At 43.5% G+C, this 19,356-nt stretch overlaps 2 protein-coding genes across 14 annotated transcripts in view; one reads left to right on the top strand and one right to left on the bottom strand.

Annotated features, from left to right (window-relative positions):
* Nucleotides 1–13,657, top strand: part of NUMB (NUMB endocytic adaptor protein) — a 121,965-nt gene extending 108,308 nt beyond the window's left edge. For 7 of the 11 annotated variants that reach the window (XM_071222054.1, XM_071222051.1, XM_071222053.1 and 4 more), the window contains 6 exons: nt 720–860; nt 3,894–4,098; nt 6,077–6,370; nt 7,985–8,134; nt 10,545–10,691; nt 11,590–13,657. In XM_071222054.1, coding sequence (XP_071078155.1) covers nt 720–860; nt 3,894–4,098; nt 6,077–6,370; nt 7,985–8,134; nt 10,545–10,691; nt 11,590–12,305 — 1,653 coding nt within the window. In that variant the 3' untranslated portion in view covers nt 12,306–13,657. The remainder of the gene's footprint in view (nt 1–719; nt 861–3,893; nt 4,099–6,076; nt 6,371–7,984; nt 8,135–10,544; nt 10,692–11,589) is intronic. The other 4 variants (XM_071222056.1, XM_071222057.1, XM_071222055.1 and 1 more) reach the window with 2 other exon arrangements.
* A 1,165-nt stretch (nt 13,658–14,822) lies between these two features.
* Nucleotides 14,823–19,356, bottom strand: part of PAPLN (papilin, proteoglycan like sulfated glycoprotein) — a 39,741-nt gene continuing 35,207 nt past the window's right edge. For all 3 annotated transcript variants that reach the window (XM_045201998.3, XM_045201999.3, XM_045202000.3), the window contains exon 26: nt 14,823–15,759. In XM_045201998.3, the coding sequence (XP_045057933.2) occupies nt 15,584–15,759 (176 nt within the window). In that variant the 3' untranslated portion in view covers nt 14,823–15,583. The remainder of the gene's footprint in view (nt 15,760–19,356) is intronic.

The raw sequence follows: 19,356 nt of genomic DNA, 5'->3' as shown, positions 1-19,356 counted from the left end.
GCCTGGGTCGGGGGCATGAGAGAGGCAGCCAATTGATGTTTTTCTCTCTTTCTTCCTCCATCCCTACCCCTCTTTCTAAAAAAATAATAAAATCTTAAAAAAAACCATGAAGATGAAGTCAGGGGAGGCATCTGGGCAAAGGGCCTCATGGGGTCCCTCTTAGGTCAAATTCTTTTTTTTTTTTTTTAAGATTTTATTTATATATTTTTAGACAGAAGGGAAGGGAAGGGAAGGAGAAAGAGATGGGGAGAAACATCAATGTGTGGTTGCCTTTCTCCCCCTCCCCCACTGGGGACCTGGCCCGCAACCCAGGCATGTGTCCTGGACTGGGAATTTAACCGGCGACCCTTTGGTTCGCAGGCCCATGCTCAATCCACTGAGCTACACCAGCCAGAGCAGCTTCATAATACTTTATTTTACAGCTCCCCCCGACCCTATTCACAATCATGTAAGAATCCCAGGAGATTACTCAGGCCAAAGAGGCTAGTCCTGTTCCCAGACTCCTCTTGGAGCAATGGTTCTCAGCTGGCGGCACATTTGAAATCATCTTGGGTCACATTTTGAGTGTTCATACCACTGGCCTCAGATCTAGCTGTTCCGTAGGCTTGATGCCTCAGATAGAGGGATGTTTGCTTTATGAAATGAATATTCTGTGTTTCTCCTGAGAAGCTTGAATAACCTCGTAAGTTCTCTGTTCCTTTTTGCTTCCCTTTTTCTAGGACCTCATAGTTGACCAGACAATAGAAAAAGTTTCTTTCTGTGCTCCAGATAGGAACTTTGACAGAGCCTTCTCTTACATATGTCGCGATGGCACCACTCGGCGCTGGATCTGTCATTGCTTCATGGCTGTCAAGGACACAGTGAGTTCAGCATGGATTTCATCACAACTAGCCTCAGCCAGCCAAGCTCCTTCCTGGTTGGCTCAGTCAAGCAGTTTCCACTACATTTTTGACAAGTACCTGCAGTTACAGCCCTTAGAAGTGGCTAAACTAGCCCGCTTTCATTCCTTTTATTCACATAATCCACACTCTTGGTGTGACCCTCCAACTCATGGAGCAAGATGACTAGCTGAGATCCAAGGTCATTAAAGGAAAATAGGAGTATTCTGGTGAGGGTGACTACTAAACTTTATTTGAAACTTTTCATTATTAGAACTGTTTTCAAGATTCTTACATGTATTCGTTTGCTAAGACATCTGGGTGGAAGATACTGGCATTCAGAAGGTGCTTATAAATTTATTTGCAAAGAGACTGTACTACAAATGAAAGAACTAAGTTGGAGTATATTTTCAATTAATTAAAACAATCGAAATACTAAATTATGGTATAATGGAGTATGCTAAAAATTGTTGCATAATAGAAATGTTTGCTTTTGTTTAAAAATAGAGAATAACCTAATATCCTTTATGTAAAATACCCAAAATCCTGACATGAAAGACAAGTCTCCTACAGAGTGGCGATCTTAACTATAATTATAGGATGGCATTGAGTGTGTATTTTCTGAGTTTTTAAAAGTCCAGATAGAATAAGGCAGTACAGCCATTCCTGAAGGCTTCAACCCAATAAACTCTTGCCAAAGTTTAACCTGAAAGCGAAGTGGTGACTGTACTCTAAAATTGAGCAAAAGGTTTTTTTAAGTTCTTGGAGACAGTGGTATAAACAAATATTAGGAGCTCAGGCTCTGAATCAGATTTGGGTTCCAGACCTGATTCTGGTTCTTACTAGCTGTGATATTTGTGGCAAGTTAGTTAACATTCTCTCAGTCTTATCTTCTATAAGATGGAGATAACAGTTGCAAAAACTAACTGAAATAATGAATATAAGCACTCTTAGCATAAGGTCTGGGCCATGGTAAGTGCTCCAAAATACTGTGTGTTACTAGTAAAGCTGTTTGTTTCTCCAGCTGGTCTGGGGTGGTGCTTGAATAGGGATATGTCTTCAATAACTTCTGCCCTGAACCTAAGAGAAAGAATAAACTGCCTCGGCCCATAGCTCCATCCTGGTAACAGAGCTGGGCGCAAATGCAAACGGGGTCTAAGGCTCTTTCAGTACTCCCTCCTGTTTCCTGCTTTCCTGCCTGCCCTTATGCCACCCTACTGGAAAGTTAGAGGGAACCTCATGTGGGTTCATAAAGAGTAAGTCTGTCAGTCTTCAAGCAGGGATGTGAAATCTTACAGTTCACAGTCATGTGAAATCTTAGGGACAAAAAGCATTTCAAACATTACCTCTCCTTAGGATATCTGACATCGGCATATGCAGTCCAGGTAAATTACTTGCTCAGAGCCGTGTGTAGGAGCAGATGCTTACATGGTTCGATTATGAAAACTCCACGAAGTGTTCACTCTTGTCAAATACATGTCTTCTTAGTATTAATGATGCCAGTAGTTATTACATCATCTCTAACTTTGAAAAAAAAATTTATTGATTTGAGAGGGAGAAAAAAACATCAATTTGTTGTCCTACTTATTTATGCATTCATCGATAGATTCTTGTATGCACCCTGACCAGGGATCAAACCTGCAACTCTAACTCTTTATTCTGCAGTCAGAGATACGGTCTAAAGTTCAAATAATGCTTGATGGAATATTATGCAGCAGTAAAAAAAAAAAAGAATGAAATCTTGCCATTTGTGACATCATGGATGGACCTAGGGGGTATTGTGCTAGCGAAATAGGTCAGAGGAAGACAAATGCTGTGTGGTTTCACTTGCCTGTGTACTAAAGAAAACAAACAAGCAAAGAACGGAATAAGAGCAGATTCATAGAAACAGAGACCCAAGGGATGGAGACCCTAAGCGAGGGGGCAGAGGGAACGCGTGAAAGGTGAAGGAAAATATAGTCAATAATATTGTGATAAGTTTGCACAGTGAAGATAATTACTAGAATTAGTGTGGTGATCGCATTGTAAGATTTAAAAATGTTGAATCACTATATTGTACACCTGAAATTAGTATAACTAATATAATAATGTATGCCAACTATACTTAAGTTTAATAAATAAAATGAGCAATAAAGATGAAGATAAAATAAGTAACCCTGATAAAAATAATTCATTGAATTTATTAAATTTACTCTCAGTAATCAATCCAGTATATCTTTAAAACAATATTTAGTTTATATAAGCCCCCCCTCTCCTTCCACAGACAAACAGATCCGTTTTTGTTTAATTCCTCTATAAGAAGAGAGTGTGGATGAAAACATGCTTTAACTTCTGCTTGTGTGTGGTTGGGAGGTAGAGTTGGGATGACAACTAGAAGAATATAGGGAAGGTATAGGGGGAAGCCTTTTAAAAGCCCTGTTTAGAATGGGGAATGGTGCTTGGAGGGGAGAGCATGCAGAAAGGGGAAGCTTGAGAAAGCTAAGCTTTCATCTGCCCGATTCTCTTCTCATTGCTGGAGTTGTTTATTGTAAATTTTAAGTTTGCACCTTTTGTTCCTAGACGCGTTGACAGTACATTTTAAGCTCCTGAAATTTGCCCTGCCTTTCCAGTGGTTCTTAGAAATGCTTGGTAAACATTCCCACTACCCTAAATGGCAAATAGAGTTTTGCATTTCAAGACTTAGGGCTCAGAAGCTTCAGCAGTGTCTCCTAAGCTGGTGGCCAGAGCTTCTGTGACAGAGGGAGCCTGACTAATAAGAAAGTCTCAGTGGCTGCTCACAAATCACAGGTTGTTGATGGTCACTTCACTCAATGCCTGCTACAGTAAAGTATCATAAGCATTACCAAAATAAATTCGTTTAAGTTCATTTGGCATACTAGTATATTAAAATCCAATTTAAGCTGGAGTTCCCAACATTTTGCCTTGTGTAAAAACAGACATTTGTGGTCCAAGCTCTTTTGTAATTGTTGGTACTGTAACTCTAAAAACATTTTGTGAACCTTCTGTTACGTACAGGGTGAAAGACTGAGCCATGCAGTAGGTTGTGCTTTCGCGGCCTGTTTAGAACGCAAGCAGAAGAGGGAGAAGGAATGTGGAGTGACTGCTACTTTTGATGCCAGTCGGACCACTTTTACAAGAGAAGGATCATTCCGTGTCACAACAGCTACTGAGCAAGCAGAAAGAGAGGAGATAATGAAGCAAATCCAAGACTCCAAGAAAGGTACAGTCTGTTCTACTGTAGTGTGTATTTATTTAAGCAGTTTTCTCCGGCAGGCTAATATTTTGACGCTATCAGGGCTAAGCTTTCTCACAAAGAGAACTCTTAGCAATATACGAAGACCTTCAAGAACAAAGCTTAAAATCTAAACAAAGTCCTCTCCTTTAGAGTGGCTTGTTTAGTGACTTTGAAACTGTTTGCCCTTGTTATTATGTTACACTATCTGGGGAAGCTGAGAGTGCAGTTAAATAAGCTGCAAAGACATTACACCCCATGTTTAAAAACAAAATTGGGAGAATCTACTTCCTGGAATAGAGTTCTGATTCTGATGCATCTGATCTGGGAGAAGCAGATGCTATCAGTGACCTACATCTTAACAGGAAGAAGTACAGATCCCAGGTTTAGGCTGCAAAGGACCCCCTGACGTGATGCTGGGTACAAACGCAGGCAGAGATTTCCCAGTGATACTGTACTTATTAGATTATAACTGTGTTTTAGTGCTTTAGTGGAAAAAAAGTTCACAGATTTTGAGAAGGCAGCCCCTAACTTACCCTGTTAATTTTAGCATGTGATTTTTGCAGAACATGAGTTTTTTCGGGTACACATGGAAGCATAGCAGAAATGCCTGTGCAAGCATTCAGGTTACTCAGAAAGCTATTGCCTAAGTTGGGTTGGGTGTGTTTCTGAACTAAGTGATAGGGCTTGGGAAAATGCTTTGCATTTTTGTGCATAGCTGGGGTTGAAACAAACAAGGAGTATTTTGGAATTAAGGAGTTCAGTTTAAATATACATTAATATAATTTTGCTAATTTTTTGCTATATTCTTTCAGTTCTAAACCAGCCATTTGGGGCAACATCATTAAAAATGACCCAAACATCCCTGGCTGGTGTGGCTCAGTGGACTGAGCGACAGCATGTGAACCAAAGGGTCTCTGGTTCAATTCCCAGTCAGGGCACATGCCTGGATTGTGGGCCAGGTCCCCAGTAGGGGGCGTGTGAGAGGCAACCACACATTGATGTTTCTCTCCCTCTCTTTCTCCCTCTCTTCCCCTCTGTCTATAAATAAATAAATAAATCTTAAAAAAAAAATAATGATCCGAACAGCTCTAATTCTTAAGTCAAAAAAAAGAAGATAAATATTTTTATTAGAAATTAAACTAGTGATTGTGATTTTTTTCATTTCTTATAGATATTTGTGCCAGGATACCAAAGAATAGAAAACACTACACTATTTTTTTTATTAGAAAATGTAGTATGTACAGCTATTATTTAGTGTGTTTCAGAGACTTTCTCACTGGAAGCGTATTCTTCAAAACCACCAAATAATATCTGGGCTACACATAGCAACTGCCAAAGTGGTTGTGTCCCAACAACTGCCGAGGATTGTGAGAAGGGAGAGCTGGAGATTTTCCACATTCAAATTGGGACTCACCTGGCACTCAGGTGGAAACAGTCTTCTATTTAGGTTTATTCCCATTGAAAATTTTACTTCCATATGCTTTTATTCATTGAGCCACAATGCACATTCTCCATGATTGAGAGACTGCTTTGGGACACTCTTTAACATCTAATCAAACTTATGCTCATTTAGGCATTTCCGACTGCCACTCCCAGAGTCCTCTGCCCCAAACAAATAAGCAAACACACATTGAAAAGCATAAACCATCATTCTTTAAAGGACATCATATTAGTTCATACCTACTGTTTTTGTAAATCTTGTTCAAAGTCTGAAATTATGAATCACTGCATGAGAATCAAAGATCTAATTTTGTGTCGTAGTAGATGTATCATGTGACATGTAGTAGATTGAACTTTTTGTTTGAAAAATAGATCTGAGCTCTGCTTCTAACCTGTCTTTTAAGAGACATTGGGAAGGAGATACGGGTAAAAGGACCTAGGAGGGTTTTTCATTTTCTCAGCAATATAAGCTCAAATTATTTGAAGACATTGCTAAGGTCCTCTTTCTCTTGACTTTCTTGAGCTGAAACAGATAAGACAGTTGGGGGTTCATCAGTGGCCCCTGGCAGCACTGCCCCATCCCCTTCTTCCCCCACCTCTCCCACTTCGGATGCCACTGCCGGTCTGGAGATGAACAATCCTCATGCCATCCCACGCCGCCATGCGCCAATCGAACAGCTTGCTCGCCAAGGTTCTTTCCGAGGATTTCCTGCTCTTAGCCAGAAGATGTCACCCTTTAAACGCCAGCTATCCCTGCGCATCAACGACTTGCCTTCCACTATGCAGAGGAAGACTGATTTCCCCATAAAAAATGCAGGTAATGCAGCTTCCACCTGACTCACTGAGTGCTCTAGCAGTGAAACATCATCGTCACTTCCAGTGGAAACACTAATCCTACCAAACTAGCCCCCCGCCTCGGACTGGTTTATGGTTGTATGTATCTTGTATCATTTCCCTTGTGAGAAAACTGAGGTACATGAAGGGAGATGTGAATCATTCGTTTCTCTTCAACAGACAGGTAATAGAGCCATGATGGAAATTCCTAGCCTGAGCTTATAATGCTTGTGGTTTGTCCTGATGGAAGTGTACTTACCAACTCTCAGTCAGCCTGCTTCCAAACATCAAGGGTCTCAAGTTTCCATTCTTATCCTGCCACTTGGGACCCAGAAGGGAATTAATTATAAAGGCTTTGGAAACACATCCAGTTAAATAGCATTACTGTCAGATGTACCAGAAGAAATGGATAAGAGCTCATTGTCCTTGTGGCTGGTTGGCTCCATAGGGAGGAAACTCTAAACTGGCCTCCTGCATAAATCTAAGATCTGTTGTTCATCAGAGACAGTGGGCTTGCTCACACATATTCATTACCTTTCAGAACCGCCACACAGCCCTTTGTGTGGCCTCTGTACAGCTGAGCCAGACCCAGTAGCTTTATCCTCATCATAAGATCCGGAGCTAAAGTGTCAGATCTGGTCAGTGCTTTCATTGGACTCGACTTTACTTCACTCCGGGACACTTCTGGCCAGGGCTGCAGCAGAATGTGAGGAAGCTCTGTCTCAGTAGGGCACTCTCACAGGTGGTGCTCTAAAGAGTTCAGAGGGTTAAGTGCTTTTGAAGGATGAAACGAGGCCTACACAACAGTTGACTAGACGACTACCGAGGGTTGTGCCAGCTCTCAGCTCCTATAAGAACAAACTCCAGATGCTTCAAGTACCTGTTCTCAGTCCCCTTCTGAGCAGATGGGAAACAAAAACTATCATTCTCTTTTCACCGTCGAGCAAACAAAGGTTCGGCGCACATAATTACCTTCCTCAGTGACACTGTCTCAGGGTCAATGTTAAGAACAAGGCCTCGGGAGTCCTGAACCTCAGTTCACTTTTTCATGTTACCACAGTTCCTATGAGGTACTTTGGTGCTTTGGAGGAAAATGAGAGTGATGACATTGTCATAGCTTATCACAGAGAAAAGGACTGAGCATCCACTGGGGCCCTTGACTTGGTCCCATTTTCTGATAGTTGCTAAATAGCTTCAGAATGTAACTCGGACCACAGCCTTATGAACTGGTTGGGAGATAAACAGGTTGCTCATGTCTTCCAGAAAGATCTAGCTAACTGAACATCTTGGCACAAAAAGAACACCAGCTTCTCAACAGTGTCACCCAGGAGAGGAGATAACAAAATCTTGGAATTTCCAAGGGATGAAGATAGTCCTTCGTACATGAATTGCTGACACTTTATACCTTCTCGTCTGAAAAGTCAATGAAATAGAGCCAGTAAATATTTTAAAGCTGTTTTTATAGCCCCACCTGACTGTTGAGACTTTTCCTTTCACAAGTAAGGGATGCTGTATAAAATGTCACCTTGTATCATACTGTCATATTTCAGGATTATTTAGTTCTTCTTCCTGGAGCCATTTTCCGTTTGTCTTGCAGTGCCAGAAGTAGAAGGGGAAGCAGAGAGTATCAGCGCCCTGTGCTCACAGATCACCAATGCCTTCAGCACACCCTCTGAAGATCCCTTCTCATCCGCCCCAATGACCAAACCAGTGACAGCAGCGGCACCACAGTCTCCTGCCTTTCAAGGTTAGTGCCCTCTTCGCCTGCTCAGCGGTTCTCTTTGAAAGTAGTACTTTTATGGTGCTGCTCACTAACTGTAAGTTGGCATCCTGAGCTTCCAGGAGCTAGTCAGACCCATTCATTTCCCTGTTTGATAATGTCTCAGATTGATTCATCTCTCTGTTTGACAGTGTCCTTGTGCCTTGTTGCCCTTTCTGTTTGCCAGGATGTCTGCATTCGTCATTTTGCACGTGCCTACCTACCTTTCATCCCATTCTGTTACGGGCTTCTATAGTCCCCACCCCTGCTTCCTTTGCTGCTTCACTGTTAAGAGTCAGCATATCCAGCCAGTTCTTCAGGAGCACAGCCATCAGAGTTTGTTCTAGTGTTCTACTTCTTCTAGCACAGTGGTTTTCAACCCAGGGTGATTTTGCCCCTCAAGGAGAATTTGGCATTTATTGTCTGGAGACATTTTGGGGTTGCACAGCTTGGTAAGAGTGATTGCTACTGGCACGTGTGTAGAGGCCAGGAATGCTACAACACTAACCATCCTTCAGTGCCCAGGCTAGCCACCCTCGCCACAGAGAGTTTCCTGCCCGAAATATCAGTAGCGCCAAGGCTGAGAAGCCTGGACTCGTCTAGTCTCCTCCCTGTCTCAAGAGGCTCCTAAAGAAAAAGGCACTTTTTTTGGCTCTTCAGTTCATTTTATCTTCTGTAACGAGTACCCTAAACTTTGACTTCGTGGCATTGAAGAGTTATTAAAAGTTGTTTTCAGAGATACTGAGTTAACAGTTGGTATTGACTCAAAGGTAAGCAAGAGTCTGTATAAGTTTAAGTATAGACTTTTAGAATTTGAGCTCCTATAATTGCCATTTCTTCATTTCTTTTGAGAGAGAGCTCAGAAAAAGCTTTGCTATGGAGACAGTACCCCACTCCTATTGGAGTAAGATACTACATGCTTTTCCTCAAGGAGTCTCTTTAAAAAAAAAACCATTCCAGAGGTGTCCAACCTGCGGCCCAACACAAAATCATAAATTTACTCAAAACGTTATGAGGTTTTTTTACGATTCCATGTCACAGTGTATTTAATGTGTGGCCCAAGACAACTCTTCCTCTTCCAGTGTGGCCCGAGATGCCATAGGCTGGACACCCCTGTGTAGTCATGTGCACCAAACAGCTTTTCACTCCATCTGACAAGTACTTATGGTGCCAGGAACAGCAGGCACAATTTATCGAGCACTTAGAGCCTCCTGCCACGTCAGGGTGAGGACCCATGCTTGTTCCCATCTCAGTCAATCCCCACCCCAGCCTTTGGGGTGAGCACTGCAGATAAGGAAAATGAGCCTCAGAGAGGTTGAGTAAATTGCCCAAATGTACCACCAGGATTTAAACCCAGGTCTTACTATATTCAGTAAGACCTGGGTTTAAAATATATAGTAATATATATTTTACTGACTATGTGCCTGTTCACAAGGCAAAGGGTGTAAGACTGAATAGAACATAGTCCTTTCCCTGCCTTTAAGGGGCTCCCAGTCCAAGGGTGAGCTAGTCCTTTAGACAAGCCCTGGGAAAAGAGTGCCTGTGCCCTAGTGTGGCTGCCCAGTCCTGAGGAGGGCAGCGGAAGGTGCCTGCTTCTCTGTCCTCCACCGAACATGACAGCTGGGCCCTGGGGTAGAAACCGATGGACTAGATGCCTACAGAAAGGAGCAGGGTCAGGAGACTTCAAAAAAGACAAGGAAAGCATAGTAGCTACTTTGAGATATTATGAACGTTACCAAGAGGAAAATAGCTTCAAAAAAAAAAAAAAAGGAGATGAAATTAATTCTGTAACCAATTACAAATTTACTTAGCAAATGAAGACATACACCAAGTTTGATTCATCATCTGTAATACAGGGATAATCCACTTTTATTAGGTTTTTGAGAGAATTAAATGAGATAATGCACACTAAAGTATTATTAACATAGTGCCTAGCACATAATACAGAATCATTATATTTATCTCATGGTTGTTATTGTTGCCATAATTTGATCTTTTGGAAAAGAGGTAGGAGAGGGAAATGCTTTATCTACATCACTATGCCAAAGGCTAAGATATATCTAAAAGAGTTAGCTTTTTGCTGCTTGTAAGACAAAGCAGCTCTGTTCAGTTTAATTTGAAATTGTTTTTCTAGGCTTCACTTCCTCTCTCCTCATACACATAGTTTCCTTGAACAGTCATTTGACTTTTTCAGTATAGCCATTTTAATTACAACCTCTGGTTCTTCCTTTGCCAAAAAGGTTTGTGTATTCATTACAAGGTGGTATGGTTATCCCAGCACCAGCTTTTCTTTCTGTTCCACCAGTATTGCACATTGGCCTGACTGACCCAGCTCCAAGGGGTCACCTATACACCCTGCATGAATTAACTCCATTGATGTTGTCTGCTCCCATTGTAGCTAATGGCACTGACTCAGCCTTCCATGTGCTTGCTGCTAAGCCAGCCCATACTGCTCTAGCACCCGTAGCAATGCCTGTGCGTGAAACCAACCCTTGGGCCCATGCCCTTGATGCTGATAACAAGGGAATTGCAGCCACACATTCCGGTAAGGTGGCCACAGATGGTGGTGAGGATTCTGGGATCAGATAAGCGACCCTGGTTTGAAAATCAGCCATTTACCTGAATGGGTAATCAGGGAGGAATCTTTTTAGGAAGCCTATGTTCCCTCCTGGAAAAAAACTGCTATTAAGAAAGGATAGAGAGGAGAAGGAGCTAAAGAGGTTAAACTGATAGTTCTTAAGACTATCAAACAGAACTACCCATAGAACTTTCATAAAATACAGATTCCTGGGCCCTGCCCTGAGGGAATCTGTCACTGGGTTTGGAGATAATGTGGACATGCCTTTAGGATGAGGGGGCCCTGCCTCCTACAGTGGCAGACCTTAAAAAAGAGCTATAAAAAACATTTTATTTTTGCTTTTCTGTACCTTCTAGTTTTTCTATAATGAAAATTTAACAATAAAACCAAAAAAAATGTAAATAGTAATAAAGGCAGTTCACCAGAAACACGTGTGTGTGGAAGCCAGGCAGGGTCACTGGCAGTGACAAGGTACAGCACCAGGTCACTGATTATTTCCTATTTGCTCTCTCAGAGCTGGAGGTGATTCACCTTGGGCCCCTTGGAGCTTATGCTTGGAGCATAAGGTGGTTTCTCTACCACGGATGAGCTACAGCAGCAGGGAGGGATTTCTGATGCCAGCCCACTGCCTTGGTTCAGTGCAGTTGAGCCACATCTAGACAGCTCCTCTACGTGGCTGAGGCAGCAGCATGGTCGGACAGGTTCTCTTTGTCCTCCCACAAACCCGCCTTAGCTAGTACCGAAATAGCCCAGTAGAGGGATTTGTTCCATGTGTTCGGATCATTCAAACAACCAAGGTTAGCAGGTGAGAAAAGCAGCCCCCAAAGACTGATTCTTTTGTCTCCCTTTCTGTCGTTGGTTCCAGGGACCGAGTGGGGTCAATCTCCTGGTGCTGCCTCTCCAGGTCTCTTCCAGGCTGGTCACAGACGCACTCCCTCTGAGGCTGATCGCTGGTTAGAAGAGGTGTCCAAGAGCGTCCGGGCTCAGCAGCCCCCAGGCCCAGCTGTCCCTCTGCAGCCAGTCCTCCAGCCACCTCCACCCACTGCCATCTCCCAGCCAGCGCCGCCTTTCCAAGGAAATGCATTCCTCACCTCTCAGCCTGTGCCAGGGGGTGTGGTCCCACCCCTGCAGCCAGCCTTTGTCCCTGCCCAGGCCTATCCTGTGGCCAACGGGATGCCCTATCCAGCCCCTAATGTGCCTGTGGTGGGCATCACCCCCTCTCAGATGGTAGCCAATGTGTTTGGCACTGCAGGCCACCCTCAGGCTGCCCACCCCCATCAGTCTCCCAGCCTGGTCAAGCAGCAGACATTCCCTCCGTATGAGACAAGCAGCGCCACTGCCAGTCCCTTCTTTAAGCCTCCTGCACAGCACTTCAATGGTTCTTCAGCTTTCAATGGTGTAGACGATGGCAGGTTGGCTTCAGGAGACAAGCACACAGAGGTTCCTACAGGCACCTGCCCGGTGGATCCTTTCGAAGCCCAGTGGGCTGCATTAGAAAGCAAGTCCAAGCAGCGTACTAACCCTTCCCCCACCAACCCTTTCTCCAGTGACTTACAGAAGACGTTTGAAATTGAACTGTGAGCAGCAGTCCCTATGGCTTGTGTATTGTCTCCGTACTTAGGCAAGGTGGGGTGGGGCCAAGGTCAGAGCAGACTTTGTCCCTGATCAGTACACTTTTCACTAATCCCAAAGGTCCCAAGGGCGATTTTGCAAAAAGTGGAGAAAACCATTCCTAGAAAAGAGCTGTCCTAGTTAAGCTAAAGAAGTCAAGAAAGTGTTACCCGCTGTCCCCCTCCTCCTGCCTCAGCCCCTTACAAATCTCTGGAAACAGAGAGGCAGACATACCTGAACAGGAATCTGTATTCAAAGCACATTTACTGGAATATAAAACACAACGGGAAGCAAAACGATCTCCCTTTGTTTTTCAGGCCATGCACCTGCCTCCTATCAGTACTGGCCTGTCTTAGAGATTAACAACAGTGTGGCCTGTGCTTGGGGGCCGGGGTCGAGAGGCAGGCGGTGCGGCCAGAATTCCCAGGAGGGCACACCAGCAGCTGCCAGCAGAGCTATATTTTAGGGGTAAAGTTGAGCTTCCATTTTGAGTAAGAATAAATATTATAAATATATATCAAAAAAGCCAAAATCTTTATTTTTATGCATTTAGAATATTTTAAATAGTTCTCAATATTAAAAAGTTGTAAGAGTTGTAAGTAATCTTGCCAAAGGTAAAAGGGTTAACTGTAAGAAATTGTACATAAGATTGATTTATCATTGATGCCTATTGAAGTAAGATGAGGAAAAGCTGGAGGTGCAGACGGGACCCCTAGCTTACTCGGTATCAGTCATTGTAAGTAGCACATTGCAGCCACAATCATGCTTACGACCAATACAGTCCCTAGATTGTAGTTTAAATAAAGAAAATGAAAGACTAGTATTGTCCTGGTTTTAAACCTATGATGAAATTCTAATGTCATTATTTTAATGGACTCAACTAAACGTGCTCTATAGAGAATATGTATTTTCCTTTATGTATTGCTGCAGTTTCCTTATGTTAATCCTTTAACACTAAGGTAACAACGATCATATCCATAGACTGGAACGCAGGTTGCCGTGTTGGTTTGTCATGTGGGTCTTCCTTGGTGGGTTTTGTTTTGTCCTGTAAGTTTTGTCCCCGCAAGTTTTGTGGGGCTGGAGTTTCTGGTTTATTTGGTGTGTGTCTGTGTGAGTATGTCCTCGCCCCCCTCCCTCGTGGTGAGCAGACACCCCGTGGCCGGTAGCGGCCATTTGACCTCTGGTAACAACGTGAGATCCCATCTCATTTTTACTTTTGAACGTTGGCCTTACAATCAAATGTAAGTTATCTATATTTGTACTGATGAGAATTTATAATCTGCTTTAACAAAAATAAATGTTCGTGGTAGAAGCTTTTCCCATGAAGGGCTGTTCTTTCCCCTTTTATAGCAAATGAGTTGACACTCAGTTCTTTTAGGTCTTGTTCTCTCCATTCTGCTGCTGCAGCAGACCTCTAGTTTCGTGACTAGAAAATCTTTTATTGGGAGGAGTATATTCTTAAAGTTCATGTTTGTATTCATTCTTTAGGCTTCGGTTGATCCTAAGTGCATCTCTAACGTCAGATTTTCGCTGCCCAAAGTGTGGTCTGGACAGCAGTGTGCACTTCACCAAGGAGCTGGTTAGAGACGCAGAATCCAGGCCCCACCCCAGTCCTCCTAAGCAGAATCTGCATTTGAAGTAGAGTCACAATCGGAAGTCCGGGGCTGGAGAAGGATTCTCAACCTCAGATACGTATCAAAATCACTTGTGGAGCTTTTAAAATCCTCATGCCCAGCCCATACTCCAGACCAATTAAATTCAAATCTCTGGGGAGTGGAATCCCAGGTTTTTAAAAAGGCTCCCACTATCAAAGAGGGTTGAGAACCAGTGGTTTAGATTGAGCTTTACTCTCACCTTGAACCTCAGTCCACTTATTCTGTGACTAGTTCTAAGACGAGCTAACTAACTTCAAACTCACTTTCTGAAAATGTGTCAACAACAGACCAAATACTGGTTTAATTAAAGAACTGGGGAGTCCAAGAGAGTAGCCCTTATTTTCTAATTTCTGTAGCAAAACCAGCCATGCTAAATGAAAGAAGATGCTCCTCAATATTCTTTATACATGGAAAGAAAAAAAGAAAACATGGGCCCTGCTCCCGCCCATGTTTTCTTTGTTGAATGATAGACCAAGAAGTATCCCTCACCCAGACAGCATGGTGGCAAATAAAAGAAACCTTTTCCTTTAATGCCTCTCTTTCCCCGAATAACCTCTGTCACTAGGCCCAGCCAGCCGTCTGGAGGATTGGTAGAAAGTTCAAGTGGAAAGGAATACAGAAGCCCACTGAATCCAGGCCTCTTATTTTAGCAGCAAGGAAACTGGAGGGTCTGAGATGAGGATGGACTTCTTCCATTTCAAACCATTTCGGAATCCACTTCCTTATACTACGTTGCCCTCCCCTCCGTTGGTTCCCCCCATCTTTTAATAGTTGGTGCCATTTTTAATAGTAGTCGGGCTTTTACCTGGCAGCCAACATTTTGCCTCACAGGTTCCTACGTGAAGAGGAGAGGCTCCTTGTTGGTCACAGTACAGAGCAGGCCTGTGGATCAACTCCACACAGGTGGGAGGCATGTCAACCTCAGGAGGAGGGCTTCAGGCCCCAGCTTCCCATGAAAGTAAGGAGCTCTCCCAGTTCTTTCATGCTCAGAGAATAATGCAGCTGCTCCCCCTTCATCCCAGATCCCTGTACTGAGCCTTAATCATTCCACTTTGCCATGACCGTATGCACAGATGGGTTTGAAGCTGGGTGCCGTTTACTGCCTAGAAGGGTGAGAAAGACTGTAGCCATACACCACTGTGTGGCCCCAGATGAACTCTAGTTCCAGCAAAGAATCCTTCCCTGTCACAGCAGGAATTAGACAGGTGTTAACTTTGAAATCATTATGCACCTTCCTATTTGGCTTTAAATGAAGTGAGAATCCTGGTAGCTTGTTTTAAAACACAGTGAACTGATCCTGTGTAACAGACATTACAGAGGAAAGTTGTAAAGTAAAGGGTGTCCTTATACAAACAGATTTCTCTTGACAACTCAGCAGCCACCTGCGTTCACGTCAGAAATGCAAACACTGCTAGGGACTCGGAGGGAGGCTGGTTCTGCTGCTGCTGAGGCTCAACACTGGCTGAGCGGGGGCAGGGTGGCACTGTCTCCAGAAGAGAACCCCCTTTGCCAGTCACAGAGGGGAGAGCGAGAGTCTCTCTGCCTTCTCCCCAGCCCTTTGAGTTGTTTCAGAACTGGGGCTGGAGCTGGCCTTCATCCCTGCTGCCAGACCGGCTGAGCATGAGGCTGGACACGGGAACAACTGGCACAGCAGAAGCTGGAGTAATACTCATTGCCACAGAGCCGGGCCTGCAGGATCAGCTCACAGTTGGCCAGCTCCGGCTGGTCGATGCAGTCCCTGCTGGGGTCCCTCTCCGGGGTGGCCTGTGCTGTAAAACACCAGGGGAGAGAGAGTGGTAAGGAAGCCCCGTGTGCACCGAAAATTCTCACCCACCATTTCATTTCCTTAAAAGAACAGTAGTTCTGTGACTGCCAGCTTCCCCTCACAAAATCAGTTACTCTGTAACCTTTCAACACCAGTATGTACAACTACAAGGAGGGATTGCAGTTTGCACCCATTCTTTTTATTTTCCAATTACAGTCAACATACAATATTACATTACAGTATTATTGTCTATATTCCCTATGCTGTACTTTACATTCCTGTGACTTTTTATAACAGGCAATTTCTATTTCTTAATCCCTTTGCCCTTTTTCACCCATCTCCCAAACTCTATACCCTCTGGCAATCATCAGTGTGTTCTCTGTATCTGAGTTTCTGTTTTGTTTATTTTGTTTTAATTAATTTATTTTTTAGAGAGGGGAAGGCAGGGAGAAAGGGAGAGGAAACATCAATGAGTGGTTGCCTCTTGTGTGCCCCCTACTGGGGACCTGGCCTGCAACCCAGGCATGTACCCTGACTGGGAATTGAACTGGCAACCCTTTGGTTTGCAGGCCAGCGCTCAATCCACTGAGCTCACCAGCCAGGGCAGTAGTTGTATTTTTAATTTTTTTTATTTTAATATATTTATTGATTATGCTATTACAGTTGCCCCATTTCCCCCCCGTCACTCCATCCTGCCCACCCCCTCCCTCCCACATTCCGCCCCTATAGTTCATGTCCATGGGTCATACATATAAATTCTTTGGCTTCTACATTTCCTATACTATTCTTACCCTCCCCCTGTCTATTTTCCACCTACCATTTATGCTACTTATTCTCTGTACCTTTCCCCCCTCTCTCCCCCTCCCAATCCCCTATTGACAACCCTCCATGTGATCTCCATTTCTGTGGTTCTGTTCCTGTTCTAGTTGTTGGCTTAGTTTGCTTTTGTTTTTGTGTTAGGTGTGGTTGTTAATAACTGTGAGTTTGCTGTCATTTTTACTGTTCCTATTTTTTATCTTCTTTTTCTTAGATAAATCCCTTTAACATTTCATATAATAAGGGCTTGGTGATGATGAACTCCTTGAACTCGACCTTATCTGAGAAGCACTTTATCTTCCCTTCCATTCTAAATGATAGCTTTGCTGGATACAGTAATCTTGGATGTAGGCCCTTGCCTTTCATGACTTGGAATACTTCTTTCCAGCCCCTTCTTGCCTGCAAGGTTTCTTTTGAGAAATCAGCTGACAGTCTTATAGGAACTCCTTTGTAGGTAACTGTGCCTTTATCCCCTGCTGCTTCTAAGATTCTCTCCTTCTGTTTCATCTTAGGTAATGTAATTATGATGTGCCTTGGTGTGTTCCTCCTTGGGTCCAGCTTCTTTGGGACTCTCTGAACTTCCTGGATTTCCTGGAAGTCTATTTCCTTTGCCAGATGAGGGAAGTTCTCCTTCATTATTTGTTCAAATAAGTTTTCAATTTTTTGTTCTTCCTCTTCTCCTTCTGGCACCCTATAATTCGGATGTTGGAACGTTTCAAGATGTCCTGTAGGTTCCTAAGCCTCTCCTCATTTTTCCTAATTCTTGTTGCTTCATTTTTTTTCTGGTTGGATGTTTCTTTCTCCCTTCTGGTCCACACCGTTGATTTGAGTCCCAGTTTTCTTCCCATCACTATTGGTTCCCTGTACATTTTCCTTTGTTTCTCTTAGCATAGGCTTCATTTTTTCATCTGGTTTTTGGACAAATTCAACCAATTCTGTGAGCATCCTAATTACCAGTGTTTTAAACTGTGCATCCGGTAAGTTGGCTATCTGTTCGCTGCTTGGTTGAATTATTTCTGAGGCTTTGATCTGTTCTTTCATTTGGGGCTTTTTTTTTTTTTTGTCTTGGTGCATCTGTTACGTAAAGGGGCGGAGCCTTAGGTGTTCACGGGGCGGGGTGTTCACTTAGGTGTTCACTGGTTGCTGTGCTGTGATGCTGTATGTGGGGGAGGGGCTGAGAGGGAGCAATGGCGCCTGCTCCACTCTCAGCTGGATTTCAGTCACTCCCTCTGCTACCCACAATCAAACTGGACCCCTCGTGCTGATTCCTGAGTGGGTGGGCTTGTGCACGCTCTAGGCCCCTGTGGGTCTCTCCAACAACCTCTCCTGTGAGGCTGGAAGTTTCTCCTGCTGCCGCCTCAACCCCCACGGGTGTTTTCAATCAAAGGTTTGAGGCTTTATTTCCCAGCGCTGGAGCCCTGGGTTGCTTGGTCTGCTTCGCTCCCTGCCGTTCGTCGAGGTTTATCTATGCTCGAATGTGGGGCCGCGGGGTCTGCTCGCGGTTGCACTGCCTGCCCCGTTGGTCCCACAGTCCGCCAGTCTCTGGGTCCCGCTGCGTTGCCACAAGTCCCATCCGCCCCTGCTGCCCGTCTCTGCCCCTCCTACCCGTCTGGACAAAAGTTACTTCTTTATCTCCTTGGTTGTCAGACTTCCGTACGGTTCGATTTTCTGTCAGTACTGGTTGTTTTTGTTTTTAAATTGTTGTTGTCCTTCTTTTGGTTGTGCAAGGAGGCACAGTGTGTCTACCTATGCCTCCATCTTGATTTCTATTTTTAATTTTTTGAGGAACCTCCATACCGTTTTCCAGTGGCTGCACCAATTTACAGTCCCACCAACAGTGCATGAGGGTTCCCTTTTCTCCACATCCTCGCCAACACTTAGTGTTTGTTGATTTATTGATGACAACCATTCTGACAGGTATGAAGTGATATCTCATGGTGGTTTTAATTTGCATTTCCCTGATGATTTGTGATGTTGAGCATCTTTTCATACGACTGTCGGTCACCTGTATGTCCTCTTTAGCGAACTGTCTGTTCAGGACCTCTGCCCATTTTTTAATTGGGTTGTTTGGGGTTTTATTGGTGTTAAGTTGTAAGTTGTATGAGTTCCTTATATATTTTGGATATTAACCCTTTATTGGCTGTATCATTGGTGAATATCTTCTACCATTCAGTAGGTTGTCTTTTTGTTTTGTTAATGGTTTCCTTCTCTGTGCAAAAACTCTTTAGTTTGATGTAGTCCCATTTGTTTGTGTTTTCGTTTCCCCTGCCCAAGGAGACATATCCAAAAATATATATGTATATTACTAAGAGTGATGCCAAAGAGTTTACTGCCCAGTTTCTTCTAGGAGTTTTATGGTTTCAGGTCTCATATTTAAGTGTTTAATCCATTTTGAGTTTATTCTTGTATATACTCTAGATAGTAATGCAGTTCCATTTTTCTGCATGTATCTGTCCAGTTTTCCCAGCACTATTGAAGAGACTTTCGTTACCCCATTGTATGTTCTTGCCTCCTTTGTCATAGGTTAATTGACCATATATAGGCATGGGTTTGTTTCCGGGCTGTCTGTTCTGTTGCATTAATCCATGTGTCTGTTTTTTTGCCAGTATCATGCTTTTTTGGTTACTATACCTTGTAGTGTAGTTTTATATCAGGCAGTGTGATACGTCCAACTTTGTTCTTCTTTCTCAAGATTGCTTTGGCTACTCAGGGTCTTTTGTGGTTCCATATAAATTTTAGGATTATTCTAGTTTTGTGAAAAATGCCATTGGTATCTTGATAGGGG

The sequence above is a fragment of the Desmodus rotundus genome, chromosome 7 (assembly GCF_022682495.2).
Source record: "Desmodus rotundus isolate HL8 chromosome 7, HLdesRot8A.1, whole genome shotgun sequence".
NCBI lineage: Eukaryota > Metazoa > Chordata > Mammalia > Chiroptera > Phyllostomidae > Desmodus > Desmodus rotundus.
Note: the sequence above shows the minus strand (reverse complement) of the source record. Positions and strands in the feature narration are given on the sequence as shown.